Here is a 25,477-nt window from a genome sequence, read left to right on the forward strand (position 1 = left end):
TTTTGATACTGTATACTTTCACAAAATATGTTTTACTTTTTTCCCCAGTTCAAACTTTATCTTCTTCCTTTTCTAATAACAATAATAATCAAAAATAATAAATCTTATTCGCTAAATTCAAACATTTCAGGACTGCAATGGGGCAAATTAAATCAGACAATTGAATATAAAACAAAAATAATAATAGAATAATAAATAAATGAAACAGGGAGCTAGCATTAATGACATTATTAATTGTTGTCACAATAACCCACAACATTAACACTACTATTTATCAATTCATACAATAGACAACAATGGGATTGCCAATTAAAACGACCATATTCCCGACAGCCTTGTGTGTCTTCATTGATACGTATCACCACAGAAGAAGAAGCCACAGAAAGCTGCATTACGGTCAATTGAACCTGCCATTCATTGGCTGAGCATCTGGCGCGCGTCTCCGCCTCTCTCATCACTCCGATCGCTCGCTCCCGCTTGCGGATGCGCGCTGTCCCCGCTCCGCATCTTCCTCCGTCGCGGAAAAACACGGAAGATTAACCACAACCCCCAACAATGGGAGGATTTAACGCGTAGCGGCCGCTGCTCCGTTGCACTTCGAGTCAAACCGTACGCGTTTGGGGTTTATTTCCCCCACCGTGAAAATGGCGACGGGTGCAGGCTGGCAGCCTCCGTGCAGCACCAAATACAACATTACGCCGTCTCCAGCGTCCGGCATGTTCTACGACGGGAGCTTGACGCTGGAATACACCCAGGACCTGCACCTGAAGATGAGCAAGAAGATCGCGCAGCTGACCAAGGTCTGTAGCTGTGATGTGCACGATGCGGGACGTGGTGCCCAAAAGTCACGCAGAGCAGCCTGGGATGCGGATGGAGTAGTACGGTGGAGGCTCGTGCATGAGATGTCATTTGTAAACATGCAGATGGGGAAGAATGTGGTGCTATTTTATGCTTTTTACATGTTTGGTGCAGGTCAGCAGGTGTGATGTTTTTGTATTTTGGAGCAGGTTTGAGGATATTTCACTGCATCCCTGCAGGGTTCATAGGTCACCATTAAAATACCGATGCAAGGTTTGTTTTCTAATAGGTGTTATGATGCTTTCGAGGAAGTGAATGTGATGCATGCGTAGAAAGAGTTTTCCTGTGATTATTTACTACAGTGTGCAGGCTGCTAGTATTCTGTACTCTGCTTTTACTCTGCCTGCAGAAAACAGACTGTATTGCATGAGGGATTACACTGATACAGCTGAGAGTTTCCCCCAGATGTTTTGCCGTAATTGTACGCTCTACCCTTGTACCTCCTCTACTGTTTAACCCGTGCATGCTCCCTGCCATCACGGGGCGTCCATTGCTGCTCAAGGGGCCGGGGAAGTTATGTAATCTTGGAGGGATGCAGAGGTCTGGCTGCTTCTTTGTCCTCCACCTGAAGCCAGTGTAGGAAACGGGGGACGACCGTGTCGCGCCGTAGTGGAAGATGGAAGGTGGCAGAGACGGTTTACAGCGTCGACGGGCTTTTTGACTTGGTGGATAAAATGTAGATAACACAGATTATATGACAGCGCTTCTATAGGGGGAGACAAAAGCAGAGAGGACAGAAGATTTTACATAACCGGCACGGCGATACGATCACAGAATCAGACACTGTGTACAGTCGGATGAGCTGAGCGAATACACACAACAGATAGATTGGAATTGTGGCTATCCAGGAGGATTATCAGGCCGCGGTTTATTAAAACAGTTTGTAGTGGTGGAGAGATTGGCCGCAAATGACAGATTTAACACTCGGAGAATGTGTTTTGACACGACAGCGCTCTTCTGTGTTTACATTGATTTCCTGCTCCTCAAACCAGAGAAATGCAGCTTCGATACCTGACAACCTGTCCAGGGTACTTGGGGCCTGCTGTCAATCTTTCACTGCACAGACTAACTGGTGTTTCCTGTTTAAAAATTGAAGGTGTCATGGCAGATTGATGTGTTTTTTGCTTGTGTGGGGGTACCTGCAGGCGAACTATCTGCTGACTGGTGTTGCTCTTCTGTGGAAACATTTTCAGATGCTGCTCGTGTGTTTCACGTGTTCTACCTTGGGGTTGGTAATTCTTGCATGAACTACAGCCTTGTTCTCTTTCAGTGTACTGCCGGTGGCTCTAACTCCGTGTTTGCAGTGACGTGTGTGTGTGTGTGTGTGTGACTGCAGGTGCTGCATTGCTTCCTCCAATCATCGTCATGCAGCAGCGCTTTGAGCTCTTGCAGGCAGAAAGTAGGACAGAGTTGTAGAACACACGAGCGTCGTCGGAGCGCCTGGCTGTCTGATATCCACACTGAGCTTTTGTTTCTCTCCCGCCTGCAAGCAACAAAGAGACCTGATTGAGGAGACGAAACCCGCGGTCCAGGATCAGGACTGTTATTGTCACAGCTCTGATTGAGACTCTGTAGCTGCAAAGAACAAGAAACAACACATCCGGGATTTTGTCTTTCATACCATTACATCATGTCTGGAGAGTTGGCGCGGAGCCACAAAGATGGCACGAAACATGTGTCATATAATATTGAAACTCCTGATGTCAGAGTTGGACAGTTGAACCCAGATTCCTGTTGTGTGCAATGTACTTTGTCTGGTTTCCGAAATGCACTTACTCGTTTTTATAGAACTCACTGGATCAGAGGGTGTTTGCTCTTTTGCAACAGAGTCACTTAAAGACACTGAGGGAAAAAAAACAACAATTGCATTTATTTGTGGGAAGCGAGCTTTAGACAAATAAGTAACATGAAGTTCCCTTAGAGAGAGAGACCGAGGGAGATACGGAACAACGAGGGGGAGAGATGAAAGGATGAAAGCAACAGGGAGAGGAGAGAGAGACGAAAGCCATTTCAATTATCATGTGTAATTGAGGGAGCGCTTCCGTGGCCGACTTACTGCTGAGAATCAGAAGGCCAACATCTGTGAATTATTCCACTGAGGTAAATAACAACGAGCACAAAATGAGCAACAAATCAATCACGTGGACACACTTTCGCAAACTCGCTCGCGTGAAGAATACTGGGAAATACTAGAGAGCACTAATTACATGTGTCATCGCGCCTTATGGAGGATAACTACCATGCACGTGTGCATCACACACCGTACGTAGCTTCTCACCTCATCTTTAAGAATTTGAGATTCTAGTTTGTTTCCCTTCCTGTCTGCAGGTCATTTATGCGCTCAACACCAAGAACGACGAGCACGAGGAGGAAATAGAGTCCCTGAAAGATGCCCACGAGGACGAGGTACGAGCACAACGGAGCGCCATCATATTGAGTTCTTTCTGCAGCTTTCCGGTATGTTAACAGCTGTTGTTTGTTTGTTTTTTCTCCTGCCGCTGCTCAGGTCCAACACATTGTGACCGAAACCAGAGACAAGATCATGCAGTACAAGAGTAAGATGGTGGACGAGGCGGACCTGAGGCGGCGGCTGGCCAGCCTGGAAGAGTCTGTCGAACTCCACGAACACATGAAGAGACAGGTCGTTCTCTGCTGCCGGGCAACACGTTCGGTTGTGCTGACTTTGGTTGCATGAATTAGCAGTTGTGTACTGTGTCGTGTCGTGTGAAGTCATGTAACGCGGTCGTGTTCTGTTGCTGTCAGGCCTTGGCAGAGTTTGAGATGTACAGACAGAGAATGGAGGATTCACAGCTCTGCACCGAGGCCCAGCACACACAGAGAGTGGTTTCTATGAGCAGAGAGGTAAGGCTTCACACACACACACACACACACACACACACACACACATACAAGACTAGAGCGCCAAAAGCAATGGGCGCGTCATCCTCACGTCCCCCCCCCTTTGCAATATATCCAACAAGCATAAAGCAGGAATTATATAAATTACAAAAAAAGTAAAATATCAATCCTACATGACTACATATCTCATGCCTCATATCACATATCAGCTCCGCCTGCTTTTGTAGCATCTGAAGGCAGTGGGCATGAATGAACCTGCAGTGTGGAATAGTTTATGTTTCGTGGTTTCAATAGGTGGAGGAGATGCGTCGGGATTTTGAGGAGAAGCTGCGGGCGTTCAGCCAGACTCAGGCCCAGTTTGAGGCGGATAAGCGGCGAGCGCTGGAGGAGCTGAGGGCCGTCCACCGCCACGAGGTGGAGGAACTCCTCAACAACCAGCAGAACCAGAGCGCCACCTCCACCGAAGACCAGGAGAAACTGGCCGAGCTCCATAGACAAGAGGTGGGCTGCGAGCGAGAGAGGGAGGAAGACAGATGATTGAAGCATGTTCTCCTTTGTGGAGAGTTTACACAGCAAGTTACTTGATGGAGTAATTGCTGTTTTGGAGGCTTATTAAGTGTTTTTGGCTTTAAAAATGGAAAAAATCGGCTTGTTTTGTTGGTGCAGTTGGTTTATGAATATAATATAAACCTGATGTGGTTATAGTCTGGCCACGGGCCGTTGTTGCATGTCATCCCCTTGTTTTATTCCCATTTTTCCTTTCCTCTCAACTGTTAAATATCCAATATCACAGATTTACGTTTAAAAATAACAGATATGGTAAATGTGCTCAAAATATATTGTGCGGTTCTCATTCCGAAGCTTCCGGCTCTGAGTCGACATCCTCATTTACCCGTCTCTCTGCGCAGGTGGAGGCACTGATGGAGAGGGTGGAGGAGATAACGAGGGATAAGGTCCATCTGGTGGAGGAGTACGAGGCCAAGCTGGGCAAAGCTCATGAGTACTACGAGAGGGAGCTGGAGGCCATGAGGAGAACACACCAGCTCACCACGGAGAACCTGCTGGCCTGGAAGAGGACCGAGGTAAAACAACAACATATCGGTAAAAATATGACACACAGACAAATAAAAGGCGGCATTAATCCAGCAGATGCAAGTTTAGTGGCATTTATTTGGGTCGGCAAAGGGCAAGTCCAATCTTTTTCTCTCCCCGAAGCTCCATCTGCTGCTTGCTGCAGGATTTGTGCTCATGTCTCAGGGTGAATCGATGTGTCATTCTCTGCTCCTGTGAAGGTGGAGCTTCGTAAGGAGTTCCAGGCTCATGAGGCAGCGCTGCAGCGCTCGCTGTCCAAGCTGAGGAGTGAGCTCCAGAAAGCGCACGAGGAGGCCAGGGAGAACCGAGACAAGGCCAACAGACTGCAGACGTCGCTGGCCAACGCAGAGGGAACCATCAAGGTGTGTGTGTGTGTGTGCGTCGATGGACTCACTGGATTGTTCTTCGTGAAAGTAGCGCTCAGACATGCTTTTGCTGCTCAGACAAACTTCTTGTATTTCCAGTGTTAAAGTCTGCGGGTTGGGAAGTGGGCTGAATTGGATGAAAACAGTTGCAGAAAACAAAGACCAAAGTGAAAGCCTCTGGGCGAAGACGCTTTTCAAGAACCTCGTGTGGTGTGCTCTGGCGGTCCTGCAGGCAAATGTGCAGAGTCTTGAACAGCTTTCACGCTTCATGTGACTCTCAGGCTGCAGTGGGAGAGATGTCACGAAACCGCTGAGTGTTGGATTGCTGTGGTTGTAATTGTGGGAACATCTGCGCGTTTCTGTGTGTGTGCGCTGCAGAACCTGCACAAGCAGCTGGAAGAGGCCATCCAGGACGGAGAGATCTGGGTGATGCAGCTGAAGGACACCGAGTATGAACTCGACGGCAGCAGGGAACGAGTTCAACAGCAGGCTACTGAAATCCTCCATAAAGCCAGTAAGATGCTCCTCTGGCGTTACAGTGTGCACAGATGTTTTGCCGATATTTTAGGTAAACTGAGAAACCGGGCAATTGTTTATCAGGGCCAGACAAGTAGTTCTTCTTTATTATTAGACGCTGTCTCTCATTTTATTCTTGCACCTGATCATATCTCACACGGGTCACTCTTGAAATCCACATTCTCTGTAAAAAACAACGCATTCACACATTGGATACGGTGCATATGCATCGTTTATACACGTGGCCCCACGTCGGATTATAACGCTCAACATGTTCCCCTTCCAAAACACTTTAAATTGGCTGTTCACAGGTCAGATTGGCTCCTTGCAGGCCACCCAGATGTCCCATGAGGCGACCATCAGGAGCCTGGACCAGGAGCAGAGCCGGCTGAAGGACAAGCTCAGCCGGCTGGACGAGGAGATGGAGGCTCTGCTCAACCAGAGCCAGGCCTCCAACGAACAGCACAAACAACAAGTGCTGAAACTAGAACAGGTGCTATGAACCCTCCCTTAGTCCCAGTCCAGCCCGAGGAGGAGAAACGGGTCGTTAAATCGTTCCAACGTTTCTCATCCTCCTTTGCTTCCCCCTCAGTCTCTGCGTGAGGAGCACCAGGGCTATGAGAAGGAGCTCTGCAGGCTGAGAGCGCACTACGAGGAGGAGATGCATCGCTTCAAGGAGGCGCAGGTCAGAGCGCTGGAGGAGTTGGAGGGGAAACACCAGGCCATGAGGGAGGAGGCCCAGCAGGAGAAAGAGGACGAGACGTCGGTCCTCATGACGGTTTGTCCAATGTTCGAACGAAAACATCCAAATTTAAAACTTTTTTCACACTTTTACCGTTTTCTCCAGCGGAGATCATTGTGATTGTTATTGTATCTTTCTTAGTCTAAAATATATGGCAAGAATAATGTTGAATTTCTTTTTTCCTGTTTGAATCTTCCTGTGGACACACAGACCGAGGGAAACAGTTTCAGAGCTTGTTTGCCTGAACTATTTATTCATCGTTTTCCCTTTTACGAAAGCAGACATCTCGGTTGAGCTTCTACGTAGACCCCACGGTGGTAAAACACTGAAAAGGCCACGTTTTTATTGAAAAAAACAGCAATTACATCCAACTCCCGAGTGCCGCTCTCAGGGTTTCGTATGTCTCTTGTCAGTGCAGCATCATGAGCGATTACATTTCCTCCTCAGTGCAATTGGCCTCAGTCTATTAAGAAATATGTATCCCCGAGAAACCAGCCGCTCGCTCAGCTGACTGCACACATTTAATTTGGTTAACATTAAGACTAAGACGTGGAAACAACATCGCTCTCTCTCCACGTGTTTCCCTCTGCGGCTTCCATCCCGTCTTCTCCCTTCTTTCACTCCTCATTCGCTCTCCAATACCAATGACCTCCTTTGCGAAGAAACACAGATCAAATGACCGTCCAGTCGCACGCTGACATTAGAGCGCTCGTTTTTTCCTCCCGCGTGCAGCCCTTTACAGCACATTACACCCGGTTTATTCACGCTCGCATGGCTCCACCTGCGTTCAGCGGCCATTAAGAATCCCATTCATACTGGAGCGTGTTGACGTCCAGTGGAAGTGAATTGCTCAGAGGCACGAAGGCAGCATGATACATCACGAGCACAGAGCAGCTCCCAGCATTGTGTCTCAAAAAGACCATCCCTTCAACATCACAGATTATTTTCCGCCTCTGATATGATTACCGGTACACAGTTTGATGAAAAAGGAAATATTATGTAAGCCGGAGCGATGCTGCGCCTCGTCATCTTTGAATGAATGTCTGTTTTCATACAAAAGACAAATTAGAGAGGACGCAGGAAGACGGAGAGGAAAGAGAAGACGAAAGTGTCGTTTTTTACAATTTAATCTTCATCTTTTTCATCTGTCAGCGAGATATCAACGAGTTTCTAAAACCGAGGCAATACAATGACGAATTCTCCAAATTGCTTGTTCCGTATCAATTCATAATTCACCACAATCTACTTCAAGCAATTTGAGACGGCAGCAGAATCGAGGCTTTGCGGTCACATCTCTCTCATCTCCCTGCTGCCGATCGTTCTTCTGCGCGTGTATGTTCATTAATTAAATCATCTGACGGGTTTGTGAGCAGACGGAGGTAACTATGACGGTCTTGTCTTTAGCCGTTAGTCTGGACTCTGCGGGTCTCTGTGTGTACAGTGACGCAAATTTAGCCCATCTACTAGCATTGATCTACGGCTGCGTGATCATCAGAGTTCAGATTAGTTGTGCATTCGCTAAATTAGCATTTCTTCAGCGTATAAAGGGAAACATTTGATACAACTGAAATTATTATGAAAGGAAAGAGCGGCAAGGCCTTCATAGTAACCATTGGTTCGTTTCCTCTTCTCCTCATCCATCTTTTCCTCTTTCTTTTCCTTCTCCTCTCCAGAAAATGAGTCAGGAGTTCGAGATCAAGCGTCTGTCATTGGAGGAGCAGCGAGACCGCCTCCAGCAGCAACTCGACAACTTGAAAGAGGAGCTCTCGGCCAAGCTCAATATGGCCAATCAGGAGGTGCGGAAAACAGTGACGCAGTGTTTCGGATGTTCTATAGTGCGGTTGAATGAGGTACCGCTCCACAGTCGGTGTATTTAGAATATCTCCACCGCTCTACTTTGTCGGCAGAGCGGAGTTGCTGGTCTACCGGGACTTTGGTGATTTAAAGAGTTACTTTAGATTCATCTAAGTCACACGATAACACAAACTAATGAACCAATAGAGGCGGAAAGTACCTCATACTTCGAAACATCCAAACTATCCCTTTAAGTCAACTCTTCTTTGAGTCCTAAAACGTAACCAATCTTCTTCTGATGATGATGACGATGATGCATGAACCTCTCTGTTGATCTCTTCAGGTGTCCCACCTCCAGGAGCTGGTGAGGGAAGGCGAGCAGAACATGGGTTCAGCTCAGACGCAGATCAGCTGTCTGAGGGAAACGCAGGAGAAACTCAAGATTGAGCTTGACGCCACTCGAGCTCGCGTCCGAGAGACCAGCAACCTGCTAACTGACCTACAGGTGAGGGACGTGTGCGTGTTCTTCTACCCCAAGGAAAGATTCGTCCATCATTTGTTAATTATTGGAAACTAGTCTCCATAGAAGTTAAACTGTAAGATTGCCTGTTGACAAATTTCACTTTTTAATAATAATTCTCTGGAATTAATTCATTGGAAGCGTAACAATTGAGCTCGACTTTACTTATAATGAGTAGTGAATACAATTCCATCTTAAGTCAGAAACAGTGACAGTAAGTCTATCAAATATGTCAGCCGGCCAGCCAAAAACAAACCTAAATTCATGGCGTTTGCTGACGGGTTCAGCAGGGAATTAAAGTGTCACTCGATGCTCCAAAGTTCCGACGAGGGAGCGAGAAAGAAAGAAGATGGGAGAGAGGAAGAACATTTTTGAACGCAGGAAATGGGATTGAACTGAGACATAAGTGCAGCACTGAAGGCCAGCTGTGAGATAATGATGATGAGGCTATTTTCAGTTGAGTGGTCCTGTGTTTGAAAAGAGAGACGGGAGAGACGGGAAGATTATGCGAGTGAGTGTTCGAGAGAGACCGGTCGTTGTTTGTTCACATTATTATTATTCGCAATATTATTAGAAGTTGGCAGCTGTTGGGGAAATTGAAATGAATTGAACGTAACAAAGTCGACAAACACAAACGTGCACAAAGATGAAGTGAGAATATTTCGTCAAAAAGTTCACAGCTGGTGGAAATTCACACATCGAAGCCGAACGGAGCTTTTCGGTCTTTTAATGAAGTCTTTAGCAGATAAGCCCTCTTGGGCAGCAGGAAACGGCTGACCCGGTGAAGTTGGTTTCTGCCTGGGAACCAGCACATTATAAATGCCCTGTAGCGGTGGCATTATAAATAGATGTGGAGGTGGGCATTATGAGTCATCCGACGCGCAGCTGCTCAAATGCTGCATCGGGTCAGAGACGGCAATTTGAGATTTGCTTACTTTCAGTAGCTTCGCGTTGTTATTGTTGACGACTCTGCACTCTGTCACCGAGTGTCAAACTCTTTATTGGACCAGGGATTATAATTATTTCAGTACATACAGTTCAAAAGTGTCTAAAAAATAGTATCCAATGAATTTGACTTGAAATACAAATGAAGGAAGTTTATCCTGAGACAATGACACTTTCATTTGTTGTCTTAAGAAAAGATAGAAGCTATAAAACTAAAAATATATTAGAAAACCTGACTATTTGTGGGGCAACAGAATAAATTCAATAAAAAGCGTGTTTCGGGACGACTTTTATCTGTTGACGATCCGAAAAGCAGAGTATTTAAATAAAATGTGTGCGCCTGTTTGTGTTTGCAGGAGGAGATCGAGACCCAGAGACAGCAGCATGACGCCAGAGTGATGTCCATCAGAACAGAAGAGAAACAGAAGATGGACAAGATGGCGGATGACTTGGACCAGAAATGGAGAGATGCACTGCGGTAAAAAAAACAAAAACAACAGTCCTCATACGTGTTACACTCGCTGTCGGCCTGTCGGTCTCACTTTCTCCTGTTTTGCTCGGCCCATTTGTTCTCTCGATCATCTCTGTCGTCTCTCGCCCACACACGCGTGTTGTTACCACAACAAGTCGACTCATGGACATTAATAAGAAGAAGAATGGAAGTGAACACAATCAGGAAGCGAGAGGCTGTTTGCAGATATCCTTCAGCAGGAGAAAAAACAAAGCAGAACCAATCGAATAAATCTCATTACACCCCCCCCCCCCCCCCCCCCCCCGCAGGGAGGAGGTGCGTCTGCTGAAGGACGAGCTGGCCGAGGAGTACGAGGCGGACAAGCAGGCGGCGCTGACTCAGCTCTCCCAGCAGAAAGAACTGGAGATGATGGCGGCAAGAGAGGGCTGGCAGAGGAAGGTGGAAGACCTGCTGGAACAGGTGAAACACATGTACTCGTACTGCTTAAAGACACAACACAAGGTACGCACCACACCAACCGCCGCGCTGCGACCACCGATTTAGATTGTTCACACACACCTGGCAAGGTGCAGGTGCGCCGTCTTGTTTCGTGCACATGCATGCAGTTGTTCTTTGTGTGTGTGTGTGTGTGTTTGCGGTGATAATAGCGGCCTTCATCTAGCAAAAAGAAGTCTCGGACACACTCGCACAGGCTTTTGCGTCCTCCGACTGAACAAACCCCTTCACCTGCTTTACGATTCACGTTATTCTCACAACGTTGAATCGGCCTGAAAACACGGAAGGATTTAACTTCTCTTCCTGTGGCATTTTTGCCCAGTTTCTCTGTTCATCGATGCAAGAATGAAAAAAGAAACACGGCTTCTGTTTTTTAATTCGTTTCTTTCCCCCCCCCCAAAGCCCATATCTCTCCTCATACACGTATATACATATAATAGTCTCAATATCTCCTCAAAACAGAACTGTTTTGTGTGATGTGATGTTACTCGGTTCTGTGTGCTGTCGCTCGCTGTCTGACGAGCTGTCGGCGCATTGACAGGAGCGGCGAAATCTCCGGCGACAGCTCTCAGTATTTGGCTCGTATCCATGTGTCGACACCCCCTCCTGATGCTTCTATGTTTTGGCACATTGACCGATCCATATATTCTTCTTTTTTTATCCGTCTCTCCATTTCTTTACATACTCAGATGACTGTTTTGCTTTTCGGTATGAACACCAGCAACTATATCTGCTTCTCTTTGTGTTTTTGCCTCTTTTCTCTGTCCAGATCTCTCTCTTGAAGCAGTCTCTGGAGCTGCAGCTGTCTCAGTCGCAGTCAGCCCTCCAGCAGCTGCAGTCTCAGTTCAACCAGGAGAGGGAGCTGCTGAGCCAACAGCTGAAAGGTAAGCGGGCCTCTCCTCCGAGGTCAGCAGCATGCAATCTGACCGTGGAGGTTTTCATGAAACGCGTCGTCTGTCTCGTGTTTGTTTGCAGAGATGCAGAGAGAACATCAGAGGCGAGAGCATCGATTACAGGAGGCTCACTGCTGCGCCCTGAGCGCCATGGAGGAGGCCAGGCAGCACCAGATCAGGGTATGATCGGGTACACGTGAAGCGTGTGTGTGCATTCTTTGGCCGTATTACTTGTGAGTCTGTGAGTGATGGTCTGCAAAACTACCAACACAAACAGTCTAAGTATATGGGGGGGGGGGGGGGGGGGAAAGGTGTTCTAGTTTTTCTAATATCATTAGTTTTAATTGAATTATTCTTTCATTCATTAGCTTCATCTACTTTAATTCCTCCCATTCCCTCGCGAAGTGACGTTGAAAGTCAGTCGTCGTGGTAATAGCTGATGGTTGACTTTATGGTTGAAGCGCAGATATTTAATCACATTGCACACATTTCTTACTGCCTCATTGAACAAAATGATTATGGCACCGAGGTGACGTGTCAGGTTCCTTTTTTAATGTTAACGGCGTCATGGGTCACATAATGCACCTTAATGGCAATGAGGCAGTTCAGCTGGTGTGATTTCACGACCGCTAAACGAAACAAGTCTTTTTCACATTTCTTTATTGATAATACTTCTCACACCACTGATTATGTGGCACATTAAGGCTGCTTAGTGGGTTTAGCATCTATCGTTTATTAACTCATGAGCTTTCTCCTCCAAATGGAACAAATGTTTCACGATTACATTCTTCATGCTGATTTTTCCAACACACAATATTGTTCCAATGATTTGATGCTTAATTCTGAGTTGTATTACTGCCTTAGTGGAGCTGAACCAAAGTCAGCTATTTACTGTAATGTTTCCTTTATCCAGTGCATCGTGGGACCACTAGTGTCCAGCAGAATGCTCAGAATAGAAGCGGATTAAGTCTGAATACGGACTGTTTTGACTGTAATTGCTTGTCATTCATTCATTTTCACTGATGAGAATTTGTGCAGAATTGGGACACAGCTACAGTGCTTATTGTTTGTCTGCTGGGTTAAATTTCCCGACGACGCGTCTTCATAAATGCAACGATTTCTTTCCTCCTCAAATATTATAATTACAAATGTCGCCACATGAGGAAAACAAATGTACTTTTGATCGGTTATATCGATGCTTTCCTGCCCTCTGCCAGGCCCTGGAGGAGCGTCTGAAGCAGGAGCAGAGGGAGGAGGTCCATGCTCTGAAGGAGGCCCACAGGAGGACCTTTGACATCCTGAGACAGCAGTCAGACCAGGAGCTGCAGACGCTGCGATTTGAGCTGGAGGACGAGGGGAAAGCCAAGCTGGGTACATGATTATACACACAAACCAAATTGCTGTAGTTTAAAGACAACACGGACGACTCTTCTGCCTTCAGCAAAGATGTTTCTACCTGCGGTGATTATGTGTCTACCTGCTGCGTTGATGCTTATTCCCGTAGTGATCTTTAAAGAACTAGAAGGAAGCACAACCAGCCTTGATCAAAGACGTGACGCAAACCTCTGTTAGTAAGAGACTCATTGAGAAACTTTAATGGGATTAAAACAGCAGATTGCATTGCAAGATCCACTGTTGTTTCTTTAATATCTCTTCTCACAGTGATGTCACGGTTCCTTCCCATGATCCTGAGATGTTGCTTGATGTTTCTCCTCTCTGTCCGGCAGCATCTCTTCGTGCAGAGCTGAACCACCTCCATGCTGCGTCCATAGAGCATCTAAAGCAGCTCCACCATAAAGACAACACTTGCGTCAAACGAGATCTAGAGAGCGCGATGGATCACAGCCACCAGCAGGTAGCTGTCTGTTTTCCCTCTCTGTTTTGTTCGTCCTGCACGTGAGCTGGTTGACATCTTCGTGGCTCTCTGGATTTCATGTGTTTCTTCTAGGAGCAGGATCTCCTCGCTCGTCTCTCAGACCTGCAAGCGGAGCTGTGCTCCCGAAGCAATCGCATCACCGACCTGGACCATGAGATCCACTCTCTGAACGAGACCATCGACACTCTGACCAGAGAGCTGGAGATAAAGGGCAAAGAGGTGCTGCGGGTTCGCAGTGAAGCTAACCATCAGATAAGGTACAAAACAGCCAGACATCGATTTCACAATCATTTACAGACTCGCTTAATCCTCCAAATGATAAGTTATCAAAGGGGGCGGAACCAAACTGTGACTCAACACCATCTGACCCAAGCTGAGTTTGTGAGTTTTGTCGGTCTCTGCCGTAGGGCCCATGAGCAAGACCTTTCAAAGAGACATGAGAGGGATCTGGGGGAGATGAGCATACTCCACCACAGAGAAACACAGATCATGCTGGCTGACTTCAGCAAGGCCCAGGAGGTCCTCAAAGACAAGATCACTGCGCTACAAATACTGTAAGTCGTTGAGTCTGTCGTGTTGCTCCTTTTGGGGCGTCCACTGTGTTTCTGTGTCTCTGCTGGTAGAACTCATTGCGTTCTCCTCGCCGTGACGTCATCGAACCTGCTTCTGTACGTGGTGTTTGTGCGTTCAGGCTGCAGGGGACGGAGGACAAGCTCCGAAACAGGGAAAGCCGACCAGAAGACCTGTATGTTATCGCAGAGCTCAGAGAGATGGTCACCGAGAGAGAAGCTCTGGTGAAGAAGCTGGTGGTGAGTAGACCCGGTGGCGTCCGGGGCGTAAAACTCCTTCTCATCTCTCGTGGACGCGGATTTTGACTTTGTGTTTGTTGCATATCAATGAACTCAGTACAAGTACCTTTTTAAAGTCTTGTGAATATCTTGGGTCGCCTTTTTCACAGGACGACAAGAAGTTCTACCAGCTGGAGTTGGTCAACAGAGAGACGGGCTTCAGCAAGGTCTTCAATTCCAGTGCCAACGTCGGTGTGATCAACCCTCTGATCAAGGTGAGCGATCTTAGAAACTTAATCAATCACCACATGACAAAAATTCAAAAAGTACACCCACACAGGGCCTAAGAGCACCAAGGCAGCCACTGCATGCAGTTTGGCAGTCATCCACCTTCTGTATACAGTTGCCAAATAATATTGATCATTATTCGAGGTAATAAAGGTCGCTGGCATGATTATTTATCGACATTGTACATCTATCCTCGTATTGAAATTGATCCGCAGTGAGGGACAAGGGCTGTTTAGTTGTTGCACCTTGCACACTGCAAGAAGAGAGCGTCCTTGTGCTTGATTTTATTCGTTATTGTCGATATATTTGATCCTTACCTTAAATGTCTCCTGTTTTTTTTGAGCACTATGCGTCGCCAAAGCACAAAATCACCCCATTCCACACAGCCTCACGTCAGGTTCGTCTTAGAGACTGACCTCTGTGCACGCAGTCTTCATACCTTCTGTTTTATCGCTCAGAAACAATGATGCTTGATTTCAGCCTCATGACAACATCGGTCCTCTCCTTCTGTCCTTTCCTTCTCCTCATGCTGTTGTTGCTCACGACATCCGGTAACGTTCGCATCCCACGTGCAGGATTCGAACATTTCTGACTTCGGCAACAAAAATAGGTCACAGGTCCGGTGTGTCCAGCTTTGGATTTCCCTCCATGTTGAAGCTGTAGTGAGAGCGAGTTTCTCTTTTCTCTTTCGCCTTTCCCAAAGTGTAAGAACTGGATGACACTCTGTTTATCTGTGTCGTTAGCTTATAATGCGGGGTTACAGGATGCTACTTTACCAGTACTCTAGCCAGTCAGCTCTCTGATTCGTCAGCCTCCTCCCACCATGAGTCATGAAGGAGAGGAAGAGGAGGGACGGGAGGTGGAGGTCCCTCCCCAGACTCGGGAAAGCCCCTCCGCTGTTCAGCCCTCTTCCTCTTTCTCCTCAGCATCCTCTTCCTCCTCCTCTTCCTTCTTCTCCTCATCCTCCACATCATCCCATGCCAAGCCTTGCTCTTCCTCATGCTCCTCATCCTCAGGAAGCCCTGGTGCAGCATCAGGGCCTGCAGAGCTTTAGGAGGTGAGAACCAATCTGTCTTGCTGCCACTGCTGCCCTCCGTTCACCTTTACTTCACCGGGAGTCAGGGCGGGAATCACCAGATGTTTGATGCCCCGACTGTCTGCGTAGCTCACCTCGCTCCTTAGTCACCCTCCCCAGAACGCTGCAGTCTTTCTCCATCAGCTCAGGGTCAACAGAGACGTATAATGAAGATATAATCTCTTTTTGATCCACAATGCTTTATCATCTCATTTCCCCCCTTTTTGTATCATTGAACTATCACACACACGCACACACGTCGTAGACAGTCTTCTTTGAAATAGACTCTCATATAAAAAGGACAAATCCCTGACGCAGCGAGAGAATGAGTGATTTTAAAGCACTTAGAAGTGCAAGTTGCAAATGTCAAAGTCAAAGAATAACTTCATGATGTTAGTTGTAATGAATAAATATATTTTAAAATCAAGTACATTTCTCTGGCATTTATAGTTTTCTACTGTACCGAAACGTAACGAAAAGGGAGGAATACTTTACTCGTTTGTTCGTTTTTTCGATGTTTTTTGTGTTATTTTGAATTGAGAGGAGGAAAAGTTGTTCCGTATCTTTCCATAAGTCTTCAATCTCGGAAGCAGAGCCGAAAGTAATCCGGGTTTAGAGAAAGGGTGGATGAGCAAGCTACCGTGCTAAAACGTGAATCGTATCTGTATGTTCAGTTTCTCTCTGTCTCGTCCTTCGCCTCATTTCCACACGCCTGTTCCTCCTCCCTCAGCCTTCCTGAGGCCAACGCCACGACGCCATCCGACCTGAGAGCGGCGGAGGCGGGGAAAAGCAAAGAACACGTCGTGAAAGAAGAGGACCTGTACGCCCAGTACTTCACTTTCTGACCGGCAACAACAACAAAAAAGAAAAATCTGTCAAACAGAATGAGGGAATGGGACAGAGAGCTAAAGTTGGACTGCAATCACACTGTCGATTTTGAGTAATTTGGGCGACATAACTGCCATTCACAGCGCTCCCATCCATCATGTGCAGCAGTGAGATTCCAGCGTGACTGCAACCTTAGGGCTTCCATACATGGTGAGCGTGACGAGAAGCGCTGCTTGTCGGTGCGTCACCATGAAAGTGTGCATGGTAGCAGAATATAAACGCTTTTATACCACGTGCATTTGTGCAAAACGGGACATTTGTATGAGCTGTAATGTGCCGAGAGATGCATGTTTAAATGACTTCATCACCTGTGCATTTTTTTATTTTGGTAACCTTAGACCCAAAAGTTTAACTTAAAAATGTAGAATAGAAGTGTGGAGGTACTGAGACGCATTTGAATTCCACTCTGAAGTTTAAATGTGTGGTTTCCACACAGAGATTAGAGCGCATATTCAGAAAGTGGAAAGAAATCAATGTGCGGCTCCAGTAATTGCTTAGATTTACTCATTTCTTCCCCAAACGTAAGAGGAAATATTAGCTTCAAGATGTAAAGATGAAGGCTGTGTTATTAGTCTGAACAATAGAGAGTATGAAAGGATAATTACGATATATATATTACAACTTGGGTGTTGGAGTATTTGTCTAGTTTTGATCATCTTTCTCGTGTTCTCACGAAGGTGATTGTTGAAAGTTTGACCGGGAAAGAAACACAAGCAGTCAAACGATCAGACGGCTTGAAAACAAACTCCAGGCTAGTTGAACTTATTTGGAAGAGAAAACAAAGTCGAACAGTGAAATTATTACCATTATTATTTGATGAAATTTCCAGTAGAGAGAGCAGTGAAAAATGGAAACCTACAAATAAAGTGGTTAATTGGCTGAGCTGTTTATTCATAACTGATAGAAAAGTGTAATTGGTTTGAATTATCCTTTAAGAAACATAATAACAATGATTTCCCTGCTCCTCTCCGGCTTCTTAAGCTCATACAAAGGCGTCGCCAACAGTGTTGCAGAGAGTAAAGTGTGACACAAGTAACTGTATATGAGGAGGAAATGTTTTCAGCTCCATATAAGATGAGTTTTTGCTTTTTAATACAGCAACATGTGTCTTACAAAGCTGTAATCTGACTGGAAGTGCTTTGAATGTTTAGCCAGGAGGACAGAGTGATTTCTGCCTTGATACTCGCCTTCAGTCGCTCATGTTGTCTCCATGAGTAAATATATACACGCATTCATGTCCTTGAGGAAGAAAAGGACAGACCCAGCTGTTGATTCTGGTTGGTTTTTTTTTTGGCCTCTACCGTACGATGAACTACAGTATCCCACAATGACGACACCAGCAAAAAAGGAAAAAAAGAGTAACTTTAGCTTGCTGTCCCAGTGCGGTGACCGTGTACATACAGTTTGAAAGTCCTTTTCAAACCTCTGAACTAGCTAAAGGGGCGCTTGATTTGCATTCCCAGACACGTCAACAGGCCCAGGAGGGGAAACATCAAGAGGAGGTGAATCAAGCGCCCCTGGTGTTTTTATTATTACAGTACTTATAATGTAACAAGCTACTGTTTTTCTACGGTCTGTTTGTGATGCCAGTGGACGAGAGACACGCAGAGAGAGAGAGAGAGTTCTGTCAGCGACATGGAGAACCATTTTTTTTTAAATGCAGAGGAGTGTTTGGTCGCGGAGCTCGTGTCGGTGACTGAAGTCTGTTGCCGTGTGTCTCTGCCTGTGGGGCAGGCCATAGAGCATGTGAAAACAGAACCACCGCCATAACGCTGCTGTCACTCACTTGAAATCCGCACATCTCCGGTTTTTTTTGGTGTACAGTCTGTCGTTCTTTTTTTACTTGACTTGAAAGTTTACACAGTTCTCGTACAGCGTAATTTTCACGACCTGAAGGTCCGTGAAGTCCATTCGGTAACGATGTACAGTTTCCAAACTGCATGGTCATCATCAGCCTGAAAGAGGCTGTGTTTATTACTTCTCGAAGAGCGGGACGCGAGGTCTTCCTCTCACTCTGACGCCACCGGGGTGCGTTCAACAACAACAACAACAACAACACAAACGGATCAAGCGTCACGATGGCATCAATCGATGATCGTCTTCCATATCACTCAACTGGTTATGGTTCAGGAAGTGTTTGTTCTTTCATTGTTTGAGTTCGTGAATCACTCAATATGTCAGATGCAACTTAATGAAACAATCCAACCACAAAGAATTGAATACATTCTCCAAAAACACGAACATATATATGTTTATATGTATTTATATCTTACCCAGAGCCACATTCTGGTCCGACTGTCTGAAGATCATATTCCTCCAAATGAACAGTCCAAGTGAAACAATGAAAACACTTCCTGAAACCGGTTTGAGACATGAACTCAAGCAGACATGTTTGTGTCATATGGGAAAGTTATGACACCTTCATGACATGAACGCAGCATAATGACAAAGAAGCTCCAGTTACGCTGAATGTCATCATCGCTGACACGGCATATTCAAGTGGTCGAGATGTAAATATTGACCTGTAATAAATACAGACGACGGTGTCCTCTCTGGGAATCGTAGTCCCGACGCTGAACCACGGTTGGTTCATTCCTCCATGCACACTGTGAAGATTATGTTTCTCCAAACAACGATGGTAATATATTGACATTTACGCTTCGACATGTGCATCAGTCAATGCGGAAGTCTTTAGTTTCTTCTTGCATTTTTCTCACATCACATTTGACTTCCACTCGTTTTATTTCCCCTGCTGATGATTTCACATACTTGTCTTCTACGTTAAGAACGAAACCAAGACGCACATTCTTCCATGTCTGATAGACGATGCTTTACTGTGAATATTGGTGATTATTTTTAACGAGGGGGATGAATTTAGTTCGTTTACACCCGATAATTAAGAGAATATTATAGATCCAAAGGGAAACCCGACAGAAGGGCAGTTACAAATCCATCTGCTACTTCAGCACCACGGACAGCGCCATGGATGCATCAACGCACAGCACAGAGAAATGGTCACAGCCATAGATTGTAACCGATAAAGGATCAATGAGTCAAGCAGAAGACTAGACGAACATATCCAACTGAACAACGCCTCTCCACTGCAGACAAGGTGTTTACTCTGATGGATTGGCAAACTCAAGTCACTTTAAAAGTCTCAGCTTGCAATAATGTAAAACACATTCACTGTCAACACAGTGCCACTTCCTCTTCGCACTTTAAGGACTTCCCGTCCACGTTGGTTCATTCGTGATTTTTTGTAACGGCAGTTGAGAAAACTATCACCACAAGGTCCGTTTTAGTAGCTGTTCTGGAGCTTTCTAATCACGTGATCTTTGTCCGATGTGTTCATAAGAGCTCCAGCACAGCTCCTAAATAGACTTTCTGGTGAGATTGTGTATTACGAAGGAATAAACATGTGAAACACTGTAACGAAACAGCAAAAAAATGAAAGATATTTATTTATTTACCTGTTTTTTTACGTAATTGTTCCCATTCACATGTCTGTACTGTTTGGTTCTTAATTGATGTATTTCCTCAGAGCCTATTGGTTGATTTGAAGCATTTGTAATCCATCTGTTGTTTTAGTTGAAGCCATTTCATGTGGTCATTAGCAGAACTGCAGGCATTGCTATCACATGACCTTTGACAGGCGTTACCCCGAGGTTCACGAAAGTCTTTTTGAAATGTTGTAACTTTTCTTATGGAATCAGTCTTTTAACATTGGCATCAGCTGACCATCAATGAACCACTGAAACTGCAACTTATTCAAACATTAATTGTCGGTTTGTTTGTTTTTTTATGTGAAAGTGATATGACTTATTATTTAATGATGTCTGTCTTGCCATTTTTGAAGTAAAAATATATACCAATTATAACAACAAGGATATTTATTTATATTTATATCATTTCTGTTGTATGTTATGGAACAGTAAAATTATGATTGTGAGATAAAGCCTTCTCTTGTGCTCCTTTTGGGTTTTGTGTGTGTGTGTGTGTGTGTGTGTGAGGACATTTTTGAGGCAAAGTTGTGCGACAACGTGTAATATATCAAGCTTTTATATAATATTATAAGCTAGTTAAATCATTTAAATGCTGTTTTAAATTATATTTGTAATACCAGAGTATTACCTGGTATTTTATATGTATTAGAACAAAAATATTTCCCACAAAATCTAAAATGTCAAGATTTGGCATTCCATACTGTGACCAATAATAAATTAATAAATAAACATGCCTTTAAAATGAATGCATGTGTCTGTGAAATAAATAAATCTATGTATAAATATAAATACGTGTGAATAAAATAAATAAATAGATAAGGACATTAATAAATAAATATAAACATAAATAGAGATTTATTTACTTTAAGGGACTTTTATTTCATCATGCCAAATTATTTTTCTAAAAGGGGCATTATGAAATAAAAGTCCCCGAAATAAATAGATGTGGCAGAATAAAATAAAATTCCCTGACATTTTATACTCTTATTTATAATATAATTATTTATAATAATAGTAATCATTTTTGCTTTATTTATTAATTTCAGGATTTATTTCATGGGTATATTTTGCAAAACTCGAGCACAGGCAAGAAAAGAAATAACCAATCAGAATCCAAGGTAAGGCTAGTTGCTAGGTAGGATAGAAAAACATGGCAGGGAGCTCTGATTGGCGCTCCTTTTACCGACAGATTAACCAATCACGCACCACTTAAAGAAAAGAGTGCCATTTCTGTTAACTGACGAACTGCTACTTTCTAGAAACACGGTGGTATTGTTGTAAACTTTTAGGCAACACCGTGTTTTATGGATGAACTGTCATTTTAATATTGAATTCGTGAAGAATACTTCAAAAAGAAGAAGACATTTAGCCCGCTGGAGATGTTTTGGAGAGCCTTTTGTGGAGTTTTTGTATCATCTCGTCTCCAATCAAGGCAGCTTGGTGAGTCAATATTAATTCATGAAGCTAGAACGTAAACCGTATATTTTTAGTTTCATAAAATGTAAATATAAACTGGTCATTTAAAGCTGAAGCTGCTTTCAGGGACCTGTATTTTCTATATATCTAAATGCACATTGCAAAATAATACAACTCGTTTCCACACTTGCAGCAGGAGAACCACTTTCATTTCATTGACATGCAATTTATTTGTTCCATAGTTTTAAAGTCAGGTGGTACAATCTTCCAAACAGACACAAACAAAACCACAGTTAAATTTTTTTACATTTTCAGCCATGGCTAATATAGTGAAGATAAATTACATGTAAATGTGGTAACTTGTCAAAAAATGTGGGCACGTGCTGTAATTAACCAAAAACAGCTTGAAGTGAAAACGTCATTAAGTTAAATCACACCATGCAAAGTGTCCCTCACTGCTGATAAACTGCCAGGTCAGCTCTTTGCATACTTATGTACATTAATCTCTGAAGCCCAAATCAAATATTGCATATACATATAGTGCATTATATGTGCATGTAGCCCATCGGAGACACCTGCAGGTAAGCTGCCTAAAGGTTGAAGATGCTCTCCGCATCTTTATCTTCCTGCTGGTGGGCCGCAGCAAGCAACTGTGCTCATGGCAAATGTAAATGAAACAGCAGCGATGCATTGATATAGCTCGGTATTTTGCACATTGCACCTATTGTTAGTGAAGCGGGAGACGATCAGAGCAGATATATACGTGAAGTTCAAACATGTTGAAGGCGGGTCACTTTAGATCATAGAGAGAGAGAGAGAGAGAGAGAGAGAGAGAGAGAGAGAGAGAGACAGCTGATCCCTGATCAGCTGTGATGGAAACAATTTGAGAGAGTTTGACCATTGTTGTTTTCAGCTGTCAGACAGGGTTCGGCTGATCTCAGCCGAACCCGAGTCCCTCCGGCTCTGCTGCTCTCAGCTGCTCAGCAGGACGATGATGTAGATGAGCAGCAGGCAGATGAGGATGAGGCTGAAGTTGACGAACAGCTCCTGCAGGTTCCTCTTGGCCTGCGGGTTCACCTCGATCATGGAGGCTCGGCGGATGGCCGACTTGGTCATGTGCTGAACGCGCTCCATGGAGACAGCGGGCCGGCTAGATTGTGATCGGCTGGTTAAACGAGAGAGGGAGGGTCAGGCTGCCGGGTCAGGCTGCCGGGGCCTGTTCGGGGCCGAGTGGAGCCGGGACGGAGCTGGTCAGCGCTGGTTTTTTTGGAGGAAGGTGAGGTTCAGGGAGCTGGTGGCCTGGAGACGAGCTCAGGTCAGGTGTTTTTGTGCAGCCTGGCCTGAAGCGGTTCAGTCCTGGTGACACAACACAGACAGAGGCCTCTTCTCTGGTCTTCTCCCTGCTGCTGGAACACAAGAAAGTAAGAAAAAGGTGAAAGAATAAAAATCCAAACACAAAATATTCACGACTAGAACATCAACAATCAAAGTTAAAGCATTAAAGTGTTATTTGCTGACTAACTTGTACAGCAATATCGAGGTCATGGAGCCTTGTTATGAGCGACGTCTGTTGTTGTAGATATATGTCCTGTGTGCTGAGGTTTGTCCTGAAACAAAGTGGCCATTTTGGATTGCTATTCCGTCTTTCACTGTAACATCAGAAGCACTTTCAGTGTAACAGATAACAGGAGTCACGTTAGCCCGACAAATCATCACTTCTATTTTTATCATTTCACTTTTGTTTCTTCCACCCGTAATCTTCCTCTGAGGCACCACTTATCACTTGACATGTTAACACCTAACACACACACACACACACACACACACACACACACACACCCTCATACCCCATGAGATACCTCCATAAGAGCGTCAGTCTGCTTTGAGACCTTCTGACCCGACTGAAGTGTCTGACAGCAGGAGCCCTGAAGACTTAAACAGCCTCCGGTGCATGTACGAGAGTGTCACCGTAAATGACCTGCATTTAGACGCTTAGTTTGAATTGACATATAAAGCCGACACATTCGTGGTCCAGGTGGAAGAAAAAATAATAATTACGTACATTTTAATAGGAATGAAGCTTCAGGAAAGACAGCTGCTGAAGGTTTGTCTTCTCGAGATTAAAGTGCTTATTACACCAAATTCCCCATCAAATCCCTGTTTTCTTGCAACCAAAGTATTCTGTGCCGAGTGCCGACTGTCAGTCACTTTCATGCCAGAAGACGGGCTTGTCGATCTTTTACCGTGCAAGTAATCCTCATTTCCACAAAAGAGAAGTTCAACGTTGACAGGAAATACACCCGGGCATCTCCACAATCCACCGAGAACGTCTCTCTCCTCTCTTTGTTTTGTCATCTCTTGCTCTAATTCCTCGAGATCAACACTTTTCTGTTCACAAAATAGCTGCAGTATCTTTGGCAACTTGTGGCTCATCATCTTAGAAAATGATCAAGGAGTAAAATGTAGGTGAGACAGATACATGCTGACCTATTATCATAAGTGAGGCATGGTCACGCATCTGCTCACAACTTCAAATATGATAAGATATTTTTTTTGCGACTATGTCCCCATGGACAGAAGATTAAGGAGAGGAGTATTATTATAAATGATTTTATGATTATGATTTTGTGAGGTTAATACCGCTCGTTAAACTGTAAAGTTAAAACTACGACATCTCTAAAATCACATCCCGTGCTTTGGATGGGAATGTTCAAAGTGGAGATGAGTGTTTACCCCTCTGTGAGGTTCAGTCCCCCCCCCCCTCCCTCTGTATGTGAACAATGACTTTTTTATAAGAAGACAGGATTCATACAGTTTCCCTGCGTATCGTAACACAAAGCAGCCTACTGTTACCCTCACAGTGAGACCAATGAGGTCTCTCCTCTGTCACTCAGCTGATTAACAATGAAACGTCAGGAAGCCTTCAGGGATCCATGAGAAACAGTGTCGTGGTCATTTAATCCACTAGACATAACAACACTTAATTCTTTATAATGCGTTGTTGTCATCGGTATCTCCACATCTACTGTTGAAATGAAATGAAAATGCAGAGCAGCCGTTTCTGTGGAGGATGCTGGATCTTACCTTTCAGATGAGGACAGGCTGGAGTTTGAGAGAGAAATGTGAGATATGCAGCGCTCTGCAAGGCTGTAAATACAGAGAGAGAGAGAGAGAGAGAGAGAGGCAGACAGAGAGAGAGAGAGGCAGACAGAGAGAGAGAGAGAGAGAGAGAGGCAGACAGAGAGAGAGAGAGAAGGAGGCAGGACATCCTAGAAACGATTTGAGGAGAGTGGGGACACCATGTCTGGGTTATACGTGCTGCGCCACTCTTCACTTCAAATCCTAAAATCTAAACGTTGTTGAACCAGGTTCCCGTGACCGATAAAAGGTCTAAATGCACTTGAAATAATGTGAAATTATCTCAAGTTGAGCACAATTAAAAATTTGAATCTGTTGACATTTCAGTCACAAATAATATCAGATAGCGTACGTCTGTATTAAATTCTTTTTTGGCATCGATCATCAATCAAGCCCGTAGGATTAGAGCCTTCTTCGCAGAAACGAACTCACTAAGCATTGCTCAACTCAAAAAAGGTCTCGTATTGTTCATTTAAAATGTTCATTTTCAGCAGGCAGCATGCTCGTCCCGCTCTCTGCACTTCCTGTCTCCTCGACGTGATGGACGTCGGCTTCAGCGCGTTGGCATTCCAGAGCGAGCTCGCAGTTTGGCCTCCGATCAAACATGGTGGCTGGACGACCCCCATTGTCTCCATCCTGACGGGCAGCTGAAGGACGCACCGAGCAGCTGATGGCGACTCTAAATATACAGCTTGGCCTTGACCCGGCAGGCCACGAGTCTGGGGGTTGATCCTTTGGGACCCTGCTATCGTTGAAGCGGGGATAAAACAATAGCCTTGTTTTCTAAAGGTATTAATTCACCAATGTAACCAATATTTTGGGTTTCATAAACAACTAAGTCTGGGTCTTTGGCAGAGTTTGTGCGTGAAGTCCTGGACAGCGTCCTCCACTTGGGAGGAATCAAAAGAGACAAGCCCTTAAAAAATGAAAATAATAGTCTGGAAAAAGAAGCTC

The 25,477-nt window shown here is 44.8% G+C and overlaps 2 protein-coding genes across 3 annotated transcripts; one reads left to right on the forward strand and one right to left on the reverse strand.

The window, feature by feature from the left end:
- Nucleotides 1–644: 644 nt before the first annotated feature.
- On the forward strand, nucleotides 645–16,661 carry fam184aa (family with sequence similarity 184 member Aa; the record flags this gene model as incomplete). The annotated part of the gene is made up of 24 exons (XM_079296262.1): nucleotides 645–800; nucleotides 3,187–3,264; nucleotides 3,365–3,499; nucleotides 3,622–3,720; nucleotides 4,012–4,218; nucleotides 4,626–4,799; nucleotides 5,010–5,171; nucleotides 5,553–5,688; nucleotides 6,002–6,183; nucleotides 6,283–6,468; nucleotides 8,106–8,228; nucleotides 8,570–8,731; nucleotides 10,048–10,169; nucleotides 10,472–10,622; nucleotides 11,428–11,542; nucleotides 11,634–11,731; nucleotides 12,769–12,922; nucleotides 13,279–13,406; nucleotides 13,500–13,684; nucleotides 13,835–13,981; nucleotides 14,119–14,236; nucleotides 14,386–14,490; nucleotides 15,430–15,560; nucleotides 16,309–16,661. 24 exons carry the CDS (start codon nucleotides 645–647, stop codon nucleotides 16,421–16,423), a joined length of 3,369 nt encoding a protein of 1,122 aa, XP_079152388.1. The 3' UTR covers nucleotides 16,424–16,661.
- A 4,935-nt stretch (nucleotides 16,662–21,596) lies between these two features.
- On the reverse strand, nucleotides 21,597–24,501 carry pln2 (phospholamban 2). Of its 2 annotated transcripts, none has more exons than XM_079296792.1 (2): nucleotides 24,470–24,501; nucleotides 21,597–22,788 (listed from the first exon to the last, which is right to left on the reverse strand). In XM_079296792.1, exon 2 carries the CDS (start codon nucleotides 22,517–22,519, stop codon nucleotides 22,358–22,360), a length of 162 nt encoding a protein of 53 aa, XP_079152918.1. In that variant the 5' UTR covers nucleotides 22,520–22,788; nucleotides 24,470–24,501; the 3' UTR covers nucleotides 21,597–22,357. The 2 variants fall into 2 exon arrangements, with proteins under 2 accessions (XP_079152918.1, XP_079152919.1); XM_079296793.1 differs by having other exon boundaries at nucleotides 21,597–22,791; nucleotides 24,470–24,493.
- Nucleotides 24,502–25,477: the final 976 nt, after the last annotated feature.

This window comes from Melanostigma gelatinosum (genome assembly GCF_949748355.1).
Source record: "Melanostigma gelatinosum genome assembly, chromosome: 24".
NCBI lineage: Eukaryota > Metazoa > Chordata > Actinopteri > Perciformes > Zoarcidae > Melanostigma > Melanostigma gelatinosum.

What these genes read in the sequence shown, in the direction of transcription:
- pln2 (XM_079296792.1), bottom strand. Translation starts at nt 22,519, where the DNA reads ATGGAGCGCGTTCAGCACATGACCAAGTCGGCCATCCGCCGAGCCTCC.